Here is a 19,563-nt window from a genome sequence, read left to right on the forward strand (position 1 = left end):
CGATACGGCACGTGCCATCAGTTCCCTTAAGGACAAAGACAGATCGTAGATCCTTTCGAGGTGCATCCTCAAAATATAGGGTTTCAGCCGGCCCTCCTACAATCAAAAAACGCAGAGTAACACCTTTCTAGACAGATACCATCAGTGATCAAACAGGTACACCCATAGGGGCAAGCGTGGCTCCAATCACGCCAAGGCCCAGAGCAAGCAAAACTGACTATCTTCTTCCTTCTCTCTCATGATGCACCCCAGTCAGCGGGAGAGTAAGCCCTTTTTACTTTTTTGCCTAAAAATAACCTCAGACAATTGGGTGCTACAGGTGGTCCGCGAAGGTCACACCAATCGAATTCCTGGACCAACCTCTGTTCCTTGTCCCCGTTCCACGCAAAGTGAATCATCAGAAGCAGGTCATGCTGGAGGTTCACAAGCTACTCCTAAAAGCAGCTATAGAGCCAGTACCATACCGTCAAAGGGGAAGAGGCTTCTACTCCCGGTTCTTTCTGGTGAAGAAAAAGAACGGTCAGTGGAGACCGATTCTGGATTTGAGAGCTCTCAACAAGTTTATCAAGCGGATCAAATTCAAGATCACGTCTCTTCAGAACGTTCTCCCGTGGCTCAACCAACACAACTTCCTGGCCACCCTCGACTTGGAGGACGCATATTTCCACATTCCCATTCATCCTGCCCACAGGCAATTGTTCAGGTTCGCCGTATGGGAGTCACATTTTCAGTTCTGTGTCCCCCCATTCGGCCAAAAATCAGCACCAAGAGTGTTTACCAAGTGTCTGGCACCGGTGGCAGCATACCTCAGAAGATCGGGAATGGAAGTCTTCCCATATTTAGACGATTGGCCCATAAGGGCCAGCTCCCTCAGACTGCCGTGTGCTGCAGTGGAGAGAACAATACAAATCTTGAAGGAGTTAGGGTTTTCGATAAACAAAGAGAAATCCTGACCCGTTCCCAACAAGACAGTGCTGTTTCTGGGGGTGAAAATCAACACCAGCATAACCAGAGTAAGACCATCAGCGGACAGAATGTCTGCACCAAGTCATCGGTCTTCATGGTTTCAATGAAATGGGGCGACCACGGTGCGTGCCCTCAAATCTCTTCTGGGCATATTCCTCATACCAAATTGCAGGCTGCACATGAGGCCAAACCAAGAGACCCTGGACCACCAATGGAAGCAGGCAATCGGCTCATGGGAAGATACCATACAACTACCAGCTGCCTTTCAAAAAGCCCTCCGATGGTGGAGCTTACCACAGAACCTGCTACGAGGAATGCCTTTCCAGGTTCCAACATCAACACTTCTCATGACGGATGCCTCGCTATCGAGCTGGGGAGTGCACTTAGCAGATCTACAAACCAAAGGCACTTGGTCCACCCAAGAATCTCATCTGCACATAAATGTGTTAGAGCTCAGGGCAATTCAATGGGCGCTGAAAGCCTTCCTGCCGGTACTGGCAGGGCAGGCAGTGACCGTTCAAACAGACAACACGACCTCGATGCATTCCATGAACAAACAAGGGGGAACAAGGTTGGAATTGCTATCACAAAAGGCTCAAAAGCTATGAACCTGGGCTTCGCATCACAAGGTCCACATCAAGGCGGAACACCTGCTGGGAGTGGACAATGTATTGACGGACAAGTTAAGCAGGGATTATTCAGCATCCCATGAATGGGAGCTGGACGAAGCAGAAACCCAGCAAATTTTCCACATGTGGGGATGTCCACAGATTGACCTTTTTGCCACCAAGGCCAACATAAAATGCCACAGGTTCGCCTCCAGGTATCCGGAACACCTCTCGATGGGAGACACCTTCTCAGTGGACTGGACGGGAATATTCCTTTATGCCTTCTCTCCTATCCCACTCATAGCAAGAGTACTACGCAGACTGAAAGAACAGGCCTGCTTGATGATACTGATAGCACCGGATTGGGCTCACCAGGTTTGGTATCCAACCCTTCATCACCTGTCTCGATGTCCTACGATTCGCCTCAAAGCTCATCAGAGCCTCTTAACGCAACAATGTCGGAAGGTGCTCCACCATGACCCAGCGAGCCTGTCACTGCATGCATGGTTCCTGAGCAGTGAAGATTACTCGATCTAAATCTTCCTGCAGAATGCTGGGACGTAATCAAGGCCTCTAGGGCCCCTTCTACATGAACAACCTACATTCAGAAATGGACCCGTTTTACCAAGTGGTGCGAAACATTTTCAGTGAACCCGCTCCCTGTTTCCATCGAACAAATACTACCGTACCTGTTGCACCTAGCGAAAGCAGGGCTTTCCCTTTCATCGATCAAGGTGCATTTGTCTGCCATATCGGCATACACGACTAACCCAGGCCAACAATCTTTACTCAACCAAACCGGCTATCAAAATATTCCTAAAAGGATTGATGCGTACTTTCCCGCCAACTCCCACACCAGTTCCTACATGGAGCCTGAACACGGCTCTAGCAGCGCTCATGGACCCACCATACGAACCAAATCAGAGCTGTGACTTAAAATGTTTATCCTGGAAAGCAGCTTTGCTTTCTTAGTAGCTATCACGTCAGCCAGGAGGATTAGAGAGCTGCAAGCTCTGTCTTCAAAGCCTCCTTTCACTTTGTTTCTTAGAGACAGTGTCATACTAAGGACGCACCCGAAATTTTTACCCAAGGTACTATCAGGAATGATGCTCACCAAACGCATCGTACTTCCTACCTTTTTCATGAATCACTCTTCCGATGCGGAGAGGTTCTTACACTCACTCGATGTTGCAAGGGTCCTAAAGTTCTACATCCAGAGAACTAAGGAATTCCGCTCCTCGACTAGACTCTTCATCGCATTCGCTGACAGGGCTAAAGGACAGTACATTTCAAAGCAAAGTTTGGCACGTTGGGTTTCCCAATGTATCAGCCACTGTCATCAGTCAAAAGACGATCCACTTACTAGACCGCCTTCAGCTCACTCCACCACAGGGAGGGCAACTTCAGTTGCTTTTCACGCTGGAGTACCATTGAAAGACATCTGCAGAGCTGCAACCTGGAGCACTCTGAGATGTTCGCCAAACATTACTGCCTGGCAGAAGATACCAGCAAAGAGTCGGCAGTGGGACAAGTGGTTCTGCCATCTCTTTGCGTAAGGTAGGAGCAACCTTCTCTTCCTGCCTTCCCAGGTAATGTAACTTGTTACCTGTTGTATAGTAAGGCGAGTCGAAGGATCTGCAGAATGTACATATGGTATGGGCATGGCCTAACTGCTTGGTATTCTATTCAAGCATCTGAATCTATGAAAGATCCAATGCTGGAGAAGTTTTAGTTACTTGCCTGTAACTGTATTTCTCCAGCATTGGTATCTTTCATAGATTGACATGTGCCTGCCCGCCTCCCCTGAGAGGCTGCTCCCTCTTACCACAGCCATCCTTCCTGTAGTCTTCTACAGCTAAAAATCTGAAGATGGCTGCCGGAGACGGAGCGTAAACCCTGCCACCTCATTGGTTAGGGCCATAAGGACCAAAGTGAGGTGGAGGGACTACACAAGTGAATGGCTCTTAGGCCATAAAGGACAATCTACATTGTATTTCTATGTAAATAATGTATATATATTTAATTTTTTAATTATTATTTAAATCACAGAGGATTCCCAGTCTAACGAAGGGGAATATTCAAGCATATGAATCTATGAAAGATACCAATGCTGGAGAAATACAGTTACAGGTAAGTAACTAAAAGTTTTCCAACATTTTTCTTTGCTTTCTTTATTTACATTCCTTCTCCACTAACCCTTTTGCTTATAGGCCCCAACCTACAATTCATCACAGTAGATTTGTCAAAATCAAATTAATTATTTGAACTCCATTAAAATGTCATACCCCACAGAACATGACATTCTATTGAAATATCCAATGAGTCCACCTGTTTGCTAAGCTTTCTGTAGCTAATGAACCCCCTGTGGCAATGGGAAAAAAGTATGCAATCTACTGTCACACTTGTATATAATGACACCAAATAGTGCAGTTTTAAATAGAATTATTTTGGATTCTGCGTTGAAATATATCAATTTTCCATCTGTGAAAAACCGTCCTGTATTTACTTGAGCTAATTGAAATTGAGATCAATTGGTTCTACTAAGCTTAACTAACATTTGAAGGCCTCATTGCGGCTAAAACAGTCTCCCTTTTGAAGAAGAGGGACCAGCCAGTGTCTTCTCAAATGAGTATACTATGAGGAGTACATGAGGAAAGGTTCCCTATTCCCAGCTCTTGTCCTCCTCACAGCACTAATCTAGCTCTATTTTCTTCACAGATGGCATGCATTCTGCAATCAATTAATCTGCTCAAAACAAAACTTAAATACTAGGACCCCTGTGCTGTTTTCTTGGGCTGAGGTCTAGATAATCCGCCTTGCAGGCCAAGCCTCTATCCTATCCTTAGACTTCCCGGCTACCAATGATTTTCAGAGAGGATTGTCTGTTCAATATTTTGACATATTTGAAACATATCTTACAAAATGCTGCAGGAACTTTTCAGCAAAAAATCAGCATTTCTCAATATACGTTTCTTGTTTTTGTTGTTTTTCCCTAGCTCCAAGTCAGCGACCAAGAATTACCAGTTCTGTGAGGTCTGGTTCACAGTACACGATCACTTGGGAACATGTCGTGCCCTTGTTTAATGAATCCAAGGTGGAAGGTTACAAAGTATGACTTATTTTAAAGTATTGGCTCATCAATAATACTGAAGAATAATAGAGGTCCTGGTTGTTTTGAGCACTACAATGTTTATTAATTGGGGAGTAATATGTCATTAATTTTTGCAATGATGGTATATGTGTGCTTCTTATTTAATCTAATGGCGTACAACATACATTTGATGACATGAAATACAGAAGGAAGTAACAGCCAAATGCTATTATATAACTGGTTCAGATGCTTTTTTATGGTAGTTACATATAATATTGTTACTAGCATATTTTGTTCTCATATACATGTGGGTGAGTGAAAGCGGCCAACCCACATTCAAATCCAGTACTAGTTTCCTTCAAGTGGCACTGGCCTTGTATTTATTTTCTTTATTCATTTTTCTTTATTCACTCCTCATTTCCTCCTTTTCTCCTGTAACTTACAGTTCTTGGCAAATGACACACAACATTTCTTCAACCTACCCGCTGCTGACCCTTTTATTTCTTCTATCATCCCGGACTGCCTATCTGCCATCCAGTCATGGTGCACTTCCAACGATCTGTGCCTCAATGCCAGCAAGACTGAGATCCTTTCGGGGACCCCTGCTCCCTCTTTCGTCCCCTCACTCTGGCCATCCTCTATGGGCTCTCCCCCTTCTCCTTCATCTGAAGCCATAGACCTTGGAGTCCTCTTCGACTCCTCTCTCTTCCTTCTCAAAGGAATTCTCCCTTTTCTCTCTTACCCCCAGAAGCTCAATGTTACCTGAGCCCTGGTTCTCACTAGGCTTGACTACTGCAATAGCCTTCTCTTGAATCTACCCTCTTCCTCTCTATAACCCCTCCAGCTAATCCAGAATACGGCAGCAAGACTTATCTTTGGCCTCAAACCCAGGGACTGGATCTATCCTGCCCTGAAAACTCTTCACTGGCTCGTGGTTGCTGCACGGATTAAATTAGAATCCCTCTGTATCATCCACAAGGCTGTCTGGGGCGGGGGACCACGATATCTGCAACTTGCTCTTACTAAATACTCTCCCTGTAGACTTCTACGTTCCTCTGGTACCAACTATCTGTGTGTTATGCGTTTCGTTCAACAGAGGGCCGGAGGCCAATCTCTTTCTTCAGCTGGCTGCCTCTTATGGAACAGCCTGCCCCTTCCTCTTAGCCTTGAGCCGGACCTCCTCAATTTCCATAAGCTCCTCAAGACCTTCCTTTTCACCTACCCTGTCCCTTCTTCCTTCCTCTGCTAATCTCACAGTCGCTGCAATTGGGGACAAGGGCCCTTATGTGTCCTTTGGGGTCCTGGCCTCCAACACCCAATCGTCTTTGCCTAAACACAGCACCTAACTTGCCACCCACTGGCCTATGCCACTGTAGTTAACACTGTAGCACTTAGTTATTGCAGCTCAACGCTCCCTAGCACTTACTAAACCAGGCACTTACATCTGCTGCTCACCCACAAGCACGGACATTCCAGCACTTACCCCCATTCCCCTTCCCCTCTACCCTCTCTGCAATTGCATGTTCTGAATACCCACAAGGCCTAGTAGGTCTGTCTTTATCCTCCACAGTATACATTGTTTTCAATCCCATGTTTTTTATTTATTTATTTAGTGGTCCTTTGTTAGGCGCTTACACACTTGGCAAAAACAGTTTCAAAGCATCCACAGCGCAACAGGGCGGGGACAGGGGAAGGTAGACAATGAATTACAACAAAGATAAATAAATCATTGAATTAATATTACAAACAAATAATGAGAATAAAAGGGAGGGGAGACAAACCTACTATGACTTATGAGTGTTTAGAACGTGAAAGTGCAGAGGGGTGGGGTTAAGGGATTTGTGATGTGGTGCTCATGTTCTCTCCCTGTTGCCCAGTTGGCACTTTGAAACACAATTTACTTGTTCTATAAGCGCCTAACATATGCACAATAAATAAAGGATTATGTTTCCATATTCTTCATAGTGGTATAATTGAAGTGTGTGCACATCAATGTTTCGGGAACACTTTTTTTCAAGATACACAATAATATATATTCTCTTAGCAAAAGAATAAACACAAGTTTATTATGTTTTATCACTCTTATACTGACACTTCTATGCTATAAGCTTGTTCTAACGTCCATTTGATAAAAAATGGTCCTCACCTGCAGTGTTTACAGTACATACCACCGTTTACCACGTACAATGAGAACACAAGTTGTGTGGTAACCCAGTGCCCTTGACTTCTTGTTAGTTGCATTGTTAGCCCAGGCTACTGTCACAGTCTTTCTTCATTGTTAGTTGCTATATGTTTATACGCCCCAAGCATTCTGCTTTTAGGCAATGTTGATGTGCTACTTTCCTTAAATTTCTATTGTATGTCACATTATTTTTTTTTATCAGAATCTCTCTTCTAAAGAAGAAACAAGAGAACGATAGCCCAAATAAATGTATATTTAACAAAGCAGAATACATCTATATATAAAATGGTTAGGTATGTTTGTGTACTCAGCTGGTGCAATTCATCAGTGTTAGGTTGCCCTCTGCTGTCCAAATGACAGAGTGCAATCTGCATGCCCTTTGACTTCAGCAATAGCTATCATTTTAACAAACAAAATGAGCACAGTTCTGCGTGGTCACCTTCACCATCGACTATCGCAAACATTTGGAATAATTTCAAGTTACTTCTTTACACCCCCACTTCTTCACACAGGCAACGGCGGTTCCAGTGTCAATGAACAGTTAATTACTGGCTTAACGTTGCAGTCTCTAAAAAGTGAAACGCGCAGAACTACCCAATGTACAGGCTGTGAGAGGAACGCCCACGACACACTCACACGCAAAGGCATACCAGCGATGGAGAGGGACCTTTGCACACAACTCCAACGCAAAATCAGTGCACCCCGACAAGACTGCCTGCGAACCCCCCCCAGCACGGCAGGGGTGCGTGGGGTCCCCCGTCCCCATCAACATGCAAAGCACTTAATATAAAAGTCGACATTTGTCAGTAAACATGCGTGTGACCCTTGCAAAATTCTTCTGCACCCTGATACGCTGTTTATTCTCACCCCTAAGTCCATTCGGAACCCCGATCGCGTGCACGCACCCCGAGATCCGACTTGCAATCTTACCTTCGTGCAGTGAATCCCATGCACAAATTCCTGTACATCTGCCTTTTGGTGGCAGATGCTATGATGGCTTTACGTGACCTTTTCCCTGCCAAGAGGTTGCACAGTTGGGTTCGTGAATATGCATCATTCCGCACAAATGTGGGCATGCGATGGACTGCTTGTGGGGTGTCTTTAGTGACACCCACATTTTAGTAAGTTCTTCCCCATTTCCTGAGTTCTGCACCCTTCCCAGCCCTCTGCGCAAACCACGCCCCGACCTGTGTGGTGTCTCGCACAAGACATTCGTCCGCTCGTAGAGACATACCGGGCCAGCGCGAAAGCTACACAAGTACCGGCAAAGTCCTGTGCAGTCGATTCCATGAATCGATGTACTGGGATTTGTGGCCAGAATGGCACGCAAATCCCTGATTTTACACGCAAATTATTCCCTGATTCAGGCCATAAATCTGTACATATATGCCTTTCAAATTCAAAAGAAGACAGTTACCCATACGTTTTACCTTTTAAAATTCCATTAATAAGTTACAGGGACCTACGCTCCCTTCCTGGAAGTGATCAGTGGTAATTCCGATATTTAAGAAGGGGGACACAAATATTGACCTTTATTATCTGCAAGAACGGCGTATGCTACGCCGGGAAAAGCTACTTCAAAGGAAATAACCCTTCATCCCATTGTTACTTGGCTTTCTTTTTTATTGATCTAGAACCCTTCACGTTGTATGAGAAGTTTCTGATGATCACATCATTTGGGGAATTTGTTCTAAAAATAACAGTCTATATTGTTGCTATGTACTATGTATCACACTTTACAAAGTCAGAAGAAACATTCAGATAAAAAGAAGCAGACTAGGATATATGCAGTAAAAATCCAAGAAAGAGGGAGCTTTAACTTTAATAGAATACAGACTTTTTGGAACGATTAGGCATGTAACAATTAACAATGAAGAAAGACTGTTCCAATAACATGTCCCGATAAAGTAACTAATAATATGCCAAAGAAAATAAGTAAATTGAATCCCCACTTGACTTATGTAGTAATTGTGGGAGGTAAATTGTGAAATGTGAAGGCTATGGGCAAGAACAATTTTCATCAGAAGGACCTTTCAAAAATAGAGCAAGTTTAAAACATAGACATATTATAAGAATGAGCAAACATGATCAGCTTGTGCATATCCTTTTGTTTACATGATACACATTACTGCATATTTTGATAAATGGTGTATCCGAAACATTGGTGTGCACACATATTAATGGTACAATCATAAAGAATGGGAATACATAATCATAAATAAACATGTTTTGAAAAATTATAAAATGTAAGGACAATCTTACTTCAGGGGAACAAGTGCTGGACTTGAAAGCAAGTTGATCACCTTTACTCATCAATACATTGTTTTCTGCCTCATTTATTTTTTATAAAGAGATAGTGAAATACAACCTTTACCTCACCATAAAAGGTCTGTTTATCTGGAAAATTGATTGAAGCATGAATGTTGTGTTTTTCTTTCAGAAACAAACATGATGAATTTCACACGTGGATTTACAGGCAAACCTTAGAGCTGCCTGCTTCTTTGCTCTTCTCTTTGATTTTGATTTTGATATATTTGTACTGCGCACCAGATGAACTTAATCGTATTTAGGCACAGATGGAAGAGCAAATAACCATAGAGAAACAGGAATACTAAAATGCTGAACAAGCAATAAACAGAGTCCAGAAAAGTGAAACACTCCCCAAACTCAAATATGGATTGCTTTAAATAAATGGGTTTTCAACGCATTTCGGAATTGAAACAAGGATTTCCCGGCCTGAATTTTCAGAGATAGCCCATTCCATCTTTTGAGTCCGTAAACTGCAAATCTCCAGCCACCCCTAGTGACACAGGAAGATGGTGGAATTCTCAGTAAGAATTTATCCTCAGACCTGAGCGAGCGGGTCGGGAGGTATATCTGGATTTTATCTGCCAGATAAGCCAGGCCAAATTGTTTAAACATTTAAATATGAGGCAGAGAACTTTAAAGTCAGTTCTTTCCCTCACAGATAAACAATGCAGGGAGTGACGAAATCCCAAAATAGGAGCACACTTCCTCGCCCCCACCACCAATCTTACTGCATTGTGTTGCACCCTCTGTAACCATTGGCATTGTTTTGCTGGAATACCGATAAGCAGTCAATTGCACTAATCCAGCTGGGAGTTAACCAAAGCTCTGATTACTGCTGTCTGATTTTCTGATGGAACATAGGACAACCCCTTCCACAAGAGATGAAGGCTGGAAAATATGGATTGCACCTTAGCACTCACCTGGCCCTTGCTGCTCAGATTCTCCTGCCAAATGCAGCCCAGATTTCTTATCTTGGCAACTAAGGCAAGTCTTTTCCCAAAAAGTGGGGTAGCTGAGGGTGATTGCCAGGTTCAAGGTGTCACTTCGGTTTTCTTGCCATTGAGTTGCAGCCAGGTTAATGACATCCAGCCGCTAACCTCACCCAGGCAATGCTTTACTCTGAGGAAGGACTCCTCTGCGTTGCCTATTTTCCTCATATTTCCTCAGGGTAGTCATCAAAGGACAGAGTTAAATAATAGGGGAGATAATGAAGACCCCTGTGGCACTCCACAAGTCTGAGCCAAAGGGTCAAACACCCAACCTCCCAGTTTAACCTGTTGCTGTTCTGATAAAAATGATTCGAACAATGGGCCTCATTACAACTCAGGCGTTAAGGGTTAACGCCACCGTTAACCCTTAACGCCTGATTCTGATTTTAACGCCTGCTTTTAGCAGGCGTTAAAATCCATGGCGCTAACCTGCCATGGTGCTAATTACGCCGCCGTAATTTACGGCGGCGTAATTAGCGCCTTCCCCACTCCCATTATGCCCTATGGGGCAAAAATGGGAATGCGGAAGGGAAAATGGGAAATGGGGATTTACCGCCCCACTCACCTTGGAATGGGGCGGTAAATCCGCCATCCACCATGGTGTAAACAGAGTTTACACCATGGTGGTAAAGTTGGTGCACTTAGCACCAAGGTTGTAATGAGGCCCAATGTAATGGTTTGTGTCGACACATTTCCAATCATACTAGTTTATTTATTGTTTCATTTATAAAGCGCACAGTAACCCATACGTATCTTGGCGCAGTTACAACCAGTTACATGCAGAGAGAGAAAAAGAAAAAAATACACCAGTTACATGGTGAATCATGGTACAGTTACGGGTGAGTAGGGGCAGGGGAGCAGATATGGGCGGAGCAATCCATATCTAGGCTTCAGTTTAAGCAAACAGCCATGTTTTCAGGGCTCTGTGGAAGACCCAATAGGACGACTCTGCTCTTAATGAGGGTGGGACAGAGTTCCACTGTTTGGCAGCAATGGCAGGGAAGCTGGAACCTACCGCTTATAGGGCAACCCCTGCCACTAAGCTGGTTAATTAAGATACACGAATCCAGCGTATCAAAAGCAGCTGAATGGTCCAGCAAAACCAAAAGGAATAGGTCCCCTGTTTCGCCCCCTTTCGAAGGTCGTCCCACCCTGACAGTAAGGCAGTCTCTTTGCCGAACTTTGGACAAATACCAGACTGTTGAGGGTCTAACAACTGCTCCTTTTCCACATACTACTGTAGCTGTGATTTGACAACTCTCTCAAGCACTTTACCAGGTCATGGAAGTCCTGCTACTGGTCGGTAATTTTGGAAATTCTCCGGATCTAAATTGGATTTCTCAAGAACGGTGTGACCATACATTTTTTGAACTCTAAAATTATTGAGCCAGACAATAGCAATTTATTCACAAACTGTGTCGTGAATGGTGACATTTCAACAGCTGGGCCTTTTGCCACCGGTGCTGGAAGAGGGAATAGAGTGTTGTCTGTCGGCTTCAACCCTTCTAAAATCGAGTGAATGGTCTCCTCGGATACTAGTGAAAATTCAAACAGGGGGGCATATTCATTCATTCATTGGTTGCCTCGCCTTCACTAGAGGTGCGATGGAAGCACTTCTTATCGCCAGTTATCTGCGATTGATTAGCACACATTGTTTCCTGAATAAGTTTGATTTTACTTTTAAAAATATGTTAAAAGTGTTTACCTACGCCAAAGAAGAATCAGAAGGAAGAGAGACACAAATGGCGTGACAAACCATCAGAAATAATGGAGAACAATTCCCTTGACTGATTGCTTGCACCCAGAATATAATATTTTATGTAGAAAGTCTGATTTAGCTGTGAAAAAAGTGACACTTTATCATCTTTCAGGGTGAAATTAGTCTCAGTAGCCATGGAAGGAGTTTGATGTTTTCTCCACTTCTGTTCAAGAGCTCTGAACTGTTTATGAAGGAAGATTAACCTCTAAGAATACCAGAGTTTTGATGATTTACTATGCCTGCTTGATTTAAAGGGGGCCATGGTAGAGCAAATGTTGTCCATGGCCTCTGCTCCTTCACAAAGAAGCTGTTGCAGTTCGCTGGTGAATCAATGAAGCCCAATGCTCTTTTTAAATCAACTCCAGAGACTTTGTCTAGGTCTTTATTGCTGCGATACGTGCAGTGGCACAGGGGAAATTCCCATATGTTAAGTTGGCTAAATAGAAACATCCTCACAAAATGATCGGATCATGAAATAGGCAGACTGTTTTCAATGACAGGGCATCTTTTGGGGCCTGGTGTCAGTGAAAAAGTATTTTTGCTCAGTTCTAATCACTCCCTGTGGTACGCAAATGATGTGTAATAATTAAGTGACTGATTATTCTTAATATTGTTTTAGAGAAAGTCATGCATATCATCTCCATCATTGGAACTTTCATGGATTCACATGCTCTGAATATTCCCTGTCGTCAGGCTGGGAATTACTGGTTACTTTTATTTAGTACTTTTCCTATGGAAAAACTTTGACACGGTGATTGTCCCATCAATGTCGTTGTGGGTGCTTTTGGTCCCCACCAATAGAACGTCTCAGCAGCTTCCTCCCAGATTTCAACCGGCTTTCTAGCTTGTAGGAGTTCATCACTTCAAGAGAAATTAGTTTCTACATGTGAAAAATATATATTTTTCAACAGCAGTTTCAAACAGAACAAAGCAGCAACACTGTTGACTCTTCTACAGTGTCGACAACGACCAAGGAGACCGTTGGTCTGAAGAAATCGTTATTCAGGCCCTGTGGGACATGCAGCCTAAAGAACGTCTACGAAAGTGACAGGTACGTATATTTTACTTACTGCCTATACCCTAACCATTCCTCTGAAGATTGTGAGATCTGTCAGGGTTTTTCTCAAAAAACCCTCAAAAACAGAAAAGGTTGACTAATTTGTTGGCTGAATGAGGGGGAATATCCAGCGACAGAAGCGGGCTCATCAAGGAGTGGGAGAGCTGCTCCCCGCCCCCTCTGACAAGTATTCACCATCAAGCCATAGGCCGGGTCAGAAAAGCCACCTACGAAAAAGCAATAAAATAGGTGAGCCAAAATCGTCGACGAGCCAAGATAAAGCTATGGCACAACCCCAGTCTCCTTCCAAAAAGAAACTGGTCAGCAGCGAAGGCTCCTGGATCATGTACAGTCGTCAAAAATTCCGTCGACGAAAGCATCGCCGAAGACAGATAAGGGCTCACGCCAGTCAACAACAGCCATCCTCTCAGACGAAGGAGAAACATATGGTCAAGACATCCACGAAAATCCCATCTTCATCAATGAAAAAGAAGCACCACTCGTCGTCAGAGTCCCGTACTTCTGTAGAAGGGCATAGATCCTCCTCGGACAAGAGTTGTCCACCAGACACCCCCCATCGACAAAATCGTCCATGGGACATGCTCTGACGACACAATCTGGCCATCACTGTTCGACAACACCATTGTCGATGACGAAAAAATGAAAATTTCCAGGGGGTGAGGCTACAGTTCACCCAAACCCTTCATCACCTTCTACCACTGCCCAGACTATAACCTATCCTCCTGCTACAAGAGGAAAACATTCTATCCTTTAGTAAAGGAATACCGAAAACTCCAACGCAAGAACCAACAGAGTCCAGACATTTCCCTCTTTGTATGTCACCCATAACCTTCACAGAAATCATGCCTGAGGAAATCCTTCAACATGAAATAACAACTAACTTTGGCTGCCCAGAGAGGAATGCCCAGGGGTCACAGATTCTGAGGACTGCAGGAGCCAACGCCAGGTACAAGACAGATCTTCCTGTAGACCACAATCCAGAGGGGAAGGAACTCCAATAACAGTGCACATGTTTCAAATCTTTGTTCGCCTCGTTTTTCTCCTCCACACATGTATACTGCTATATCTATTCATAGCATGTGAATCTATAAAAAACATCCAATGCTGGAGAACAGAGTAGTTTCTTACCTGTAACTCCATTTCTCCAGTGTTGTTATGTTTCATGGATTCACATGCGCCCTTCTGCCTTCCCCTCCAGGTAAGCATCCCTACAAGGGGTTGTCCTCCAGCTGGAGCGGTTAAAATCTGAGGGGAAGCTGCTGGGGTGGAGCTATACACTCGACGTCCTATTGGTGGGGACCAAAAGCACCCACAACGACGTTGATGGGACACTCAAGGTGTCAACGTTCTTCCATAGGAAAAGTACTAAATAAAAGTAACCAGGGATTCCCAGCCTGAGGGGGAATTGCTGGAGAAATGGTGTTACAGGTAAGAAACTACTCCGTAAATGAGCGGATGAGTGTACCCCCCTTGAGGAGTTGTGCCTGCTTCCCTTTGACCCACGAATGTGGGTGAATGTGGACCACTGCCATTTATGGAAGTCCCAAGTCTCTGATCCTTCCACATACCAAGGTGGGCGAACGTGGGCCACTGCCATATGTGTAAGTCCCAAGTCTCTTATCCTTCCACATACCTGTGTGGGTGAATGTGGGCCATGTATGATCTAAATGTTTCCAGAAACATGTTGGCGGTTTAGTCTTAAAGAAATCAATATGTAAAATCTCCAGTTGTATCACTAGTATATAGTTTAAGAGCGCTGGGAGGACTAAGGGCTATCCATAGTGCTCTTGGAGTCTTTGTTTTCTTTGCCCTATTCCTATAAATTCTTCTTCTTATATCAGGACGTCAGAGTCATCCTTCGAAGAGAATGCCTAGTTGTTCACTTGATGTGGCTGGGACTGGGTTCGGCTCTCCTAGCATACCCTCTCTGCTGTTGTTCTGACTCCTAGAGGAAGGTCAAGCTAGTTTTGAAAGTATGCGAAATCCCCTCAGAAAGGAAGGTCACTGTGGCTTCTCACCGCCTAGTTCCTTGGCCAGGCAACAAGAATGTATCCTCTAATGTTTATAGGCATTCCCTTTCATGATGGGAAAGATTATTTAAAATATATATAATTCATCAGATTCATCATTACCTTTAAACTTCTGGCTCCCTCCAGAGGTTGCAGTGTTCCCCGTAGTCAGGGCTTCCTTTTGCCATGATCAGTTGTGGAGAAGCCACTATTTGGCTTTGGCTTTTTAGCCTCTGGCCAGCATTGGAGTATGTCCAAAACTCTCAGCCATGCTATCCGCCAGACCATCGAAAAATGTGTGTAAGGTAGCCTATGCACTGCATCTGGAATCCCCATTCCACTTTGTCTAGGAACCCTCCCCAGAGGTGGATTCTGAAACTGTTTCAGATGCTACTTTGATTTTTGCTTGTGCCAGAAAAAGCTGCAGGTCCACATTTCCATTTTGGGAGGCAGCAGTTTAAACAACATCTTTATGTGATGCTTTTCAGATTGTGGTCTCTGTGCCATTCACGGCATTGCTAGCTTCACTAGTACTGCCACCAGCGTGATGGGTATATGCCACTTCAGTACGGGTAAGCACGTTTCTCCCCTCTGCCCCTCCATCTACTTGGCTGCTTCTGCCTGCCAGTCTAGTTTGGTCCTTAAGGACAGATACAAGCTCAAAATGTGGGCAAGCAGCATCAGGGTTATCAAAAGTGGCACTGCCCGTCTGTTCTCTAGCGCTCCATAGCATCCATCTAAGCAATGGCTGCTCTTAAATTGGTATTTTGTAAGGGGGGCTCAGTTACCCGGTTTAACAAATTTCCAGATACCCAACACCAACGTCCGTTTTCCTTTCTTCCAGCACTGTTTTGAAATTCCATATTACAGATGTAGTGTGCCAACTTAAAAGATACATACTTATTGGTAAGAGTGGGTTAAGCGATTGAAGTCTTTCGAAAAGTCACTAAGACGCAGAGCAACACAACTTTATAGCAAGGAAGAAAATGCATCGACAGACAGATATAACAGGTAGGCAACAGATAAATGGCAGCATAACCAGTAGGCATACAACTCACTGCATATATCTCACATTAACCAAGAACCATTGGTCAAATCTGCCATCAGCTGCGGACTCAGAGAGAACAATATCCGCATGGCCTACGGTGCGAGTGTCACCAGCTTCTCAGTGGAACAGACTCTCCGTGGAATGGCTAATGACCGAAACTAAGTGCTGAGCCCTGCAATATTTAATAAATATGGGAGACAAACACTACCTGTTCAGGCGTGTTCATTCTGTGCCAGCCCCTGTTCCTTGCTTACCAGAGCTCCTCAGTTCCACATACACCAAGTACATATCATGGGTTAAGTCTCAGACGCCCAAATGTCTCAGGCCTCACTGTATCATACTGGCTGCCAATTGCATCAGTCATGCTAACCCGAAGCCACTTTTAAGACACAGCCTAATGGAAACAGCCCTTCTGACAAGGGTTATAGTGCCCTTCTCTCTTTCGTAGGCTAATTCTCCTCCTTTCCCTCTTAAATGTTATTGGGCACTGTTTACTTGGGGTGATATTGTGCTCTTCGAAACGTGGTAGGCTGAAGCATTAGTATGCAAAGAGTTCCATGTGGGGAGGTCTTTCCCAGGTGTTTCTGCCATTGTAGGTAAAGTGCCCCAGGCATCTGAGGGTCTCCATACTTGACCTCTGTTAGAAACTTTACATTTTCACTTGTCCTGATGGTGAATGCTGGTTCAGGAAAAAGCCTTCCTGATTGCTCCATTGGGCCTCTACCGAAACTCATTCTTATCTTTCAGTGTACACTTTGTTTGTACGCTGTTTCATTCAAAATCTTCGGAGTTCGCATTTGGTTCATCTACCATGTTCTACTGATCTGCCTTTCTCAGTTAAAGTGGATTTTCGGGGGTGTCATGATGGGAGGACGTCTGATACCGACGGGCTATTCCTGCTTTTAATCTTAGGCCAGGTGGCTTGAATCCTCCCTGCCTTCTTGACCTGTCAATGGGCACTCAGTGAATGTGTCGGTAGTACAGGGACTAAAGGTTCCTCAGCTGTAGATAGGTCATTCACATCAGTGCGTGGATCTAGTATTGGATGGTGTTGGGAAAGATTTTTCTTTACAGCAACTTTCCTTCCATTTTTATTGACCCCCAAACCTTTCGTTTTTATTTTTGAATCTGACCTGCTCTTTTTGCAGTGCAGTGAAACCTTCAGCTTCACTACACTGGCTTTTGCAAATTTTTCATGGGGAAACTGACATGTCCTTCAGGCTGTCAGTACTGGGAAGCATTGCTTACCTTAGTCTTGTTGCATTGTTGTCACTCTGTTAAACTATTGTTTTACAATGCAGTACAATGGAGTACACTTTTTGTTTTGCCCTAGACTAACACCAAGAGGATTTTTGGTTACTTTAGATGTGCCTAAGGGACAAGCTGGTGGCAGCAGTTTCTTTTTTTTGTTATTTATTGGTGTATTTTACTTTAGCCTTACCACGTTTACTGCGTTTGGCTACCTACTGTGTCGAGTGTCCAACCATGGCGGTGCCACAAGGGACAAGTCCCTTGGCCATCTTGCCACTGACCCTTCTTCCTGGCCTTTGAGGCCAAGAGAATTCTTAAATGGACTTCCAGTGCCCGGGAAAGCACAGGCGTTTTGCAGGCTATTGCAGGCCCATGTGTGTTTGCTGCCAGGAAGTGGTTTAGAACTGTCGGTTCCTAATCCACAAACTGGTGTCAATGTTTCTGAATGTTATCCATGAGCTGTGCCACCAGTTGTCCTGATTGGATCCCTGCTGGTGTGTGTGTGTGGGCCATATCTTTGTTTGGCTAGTGGGAGTTTCAGCTCTTACCTGACATTTGGATAAGAAGAGGACTCCTGATCCCATTCTTCTGAGATCCTGTAGGAAACCGAAGGAGCCATGTATCCTGTCCCGCTGCACGACTTGCACGGAGACCGTGGACCCATTGGAAGAAGGCCTGGCAACCAACTTCTGCTGCTGTCCTGGAGGAGCCCTGTCTTGTTGAAGATCTTCAGCAGTGCTGTGAAGGAGCGCTGACTCTTGGAGTGGAGGGAACATCTATTCTCGACGTCAGCTTGGAGTCCTGCAAAGAAGAGCCTTCACAAATGCCCCTTGACCACCCAGTGACTGACCAGCTCAGAGTTTGGGTACTGCAGACGCCACCATTCCACTTTGAGGCCTGGAACTTGGTGGACTTGCCATTGACAAATTCTGTGCTTCCAGCATCAAGGGGACCCGAGATAGGAGGCGAATTCTGACCGCAATTAGTGTGTCCTCCTGCGTCGCCGTGCCATGCATCAGTGGTGTAAGGAAGGCATGGTATCAAACAGTAAGACAGACAGAAGTGACCACAGTTCAAGGGTGTTCATTAAACTTCAATTGGGTTTGAAAAACGCCTACCTAATCCTAAGTCTAAAAATGGGAGCAAGCTACGACCATCAAATAATAACAAATCAGTCCTAGTGGTGTCTTGTTAAAATAAAAGGGTCTGTGCTAATAAACCTATTGCCAATCCTTACTTCTAAATACAAATGGTGTAGGAAACAATGTTGTACAAAAGAAAAGTATTCAAGAAACGATATGTCAGGATAGTAAGCCATTAGCTTCCCTTTGCCATGTTTTCAGCACAGATAAGGCAGCACACTCGAGCTTAGCACATACTTGGCACATAATGCCAAACCGTTAAATAGTACTAACATAGAGAGCATTTCAGACCACTACCACCAACACCTGAAAACTGCTATAGACAATGTAGCCCCTCTCAAAACCAAAGTGCCTAGGCCCAAATGCAGCTCCCCTTGGTTCAACGATGAACTCATAGAACTCAGAGGGGATAAAAGAGCCTTGGAGCACCTATGCAGGGAAAATCACTCCCCTGAACTTCAATGTAAACTTCAACAAATATCCATAGCCTATAAACTAAGTATACTTGCCCACAAAGCGGATTCGTTTAACAAACGCATCTCTAGCGCGGCATCCAACACTAAAGAATTATGCACTATTATTAGAGAATTGGAATCCCCTATCCTACCCACCGTCCCCATTAATACTAGAAAAGCCTGGTGCACTAGTATTAAGGACGCTCTGTCCTCTAAAGTGAACACCCTCCAAAGTAAAATAGCCTAGCCAAAAAAGCTCCTAGAGTTCACAGCCAACCCTACTCACCTCACAGACACTATTACAAGGCCTGATGTACCCAAATTCCACTTCGCTCAAGTCACCAATGACCAGGTCCTTAAAACAATAGCTTCTCTCAAGCCATCTAACTGCAAAGGCGACAGCTTCCCCGCTAAAGTAGTCAAAGACTGCGCCCCCACGCTAGCCTCCATCATTACCGATTTCGTTAATGAGTCATTCAATTCTTGTAAAATACCAGCCTCCATTAGAGTAGCATGGGTCGCCCCTTTACTTAAAAAGCCTTCCCTAGACCCAGAAATCCCCACAAGTTACTGGCCCATCACAACAGTGCCATTTCTCCTAAAAATTATTGACAAAATAGCATATACACAAGTACAAACGCACCTAGAACAGAACCATTTACTAGGAGATAAACA

The 19,563-nt window shown here is 44.3% G+C and overlaps 1 protein-coding gene across 5 annotated transcripts in view; it reads left to right on the forward strand.

Moving 5' to 3' along the window:
- The window catches only part of CNTN1 (contactin 1), a 1,316,193-nt gene that overhangs the window by 1,211,684 nt on the left and 84,946 nt on the right, over positions 1–19,563 (forward strand). For all 5 annotated transcript variants that reach the window (XM_069627984.1, XM_069627985.1, XM_069627983.1 and 2 more), the window contains one exon: positions 4,571–4,683. In XM_069627984.1, coding sequence (XP_069484085.1) covers positions 4,571–4,683 — 113 coding nt within the window. The remainder of the gene's footprint in view (positions 1–4,570; positions 4,684–19,563) is intronic.

The sequence above is a fragment of the Ambystoma mexicanum genome, chromosome 12 (genome assembly GCF_040938575.1).
Source record: "Ambystoma mexicanum isolate Mex_15411 chromosome 12, UKY_AmexF1_1, whole genome shotgun sequence".
In the NCBI taxonomy this organism is placed as follows: Eukaryota; Metazoa; Chordata; class Amphibia; order Caudata; family Ambystomatidae; genus Ambystoma; species Ambystoma mexicanum.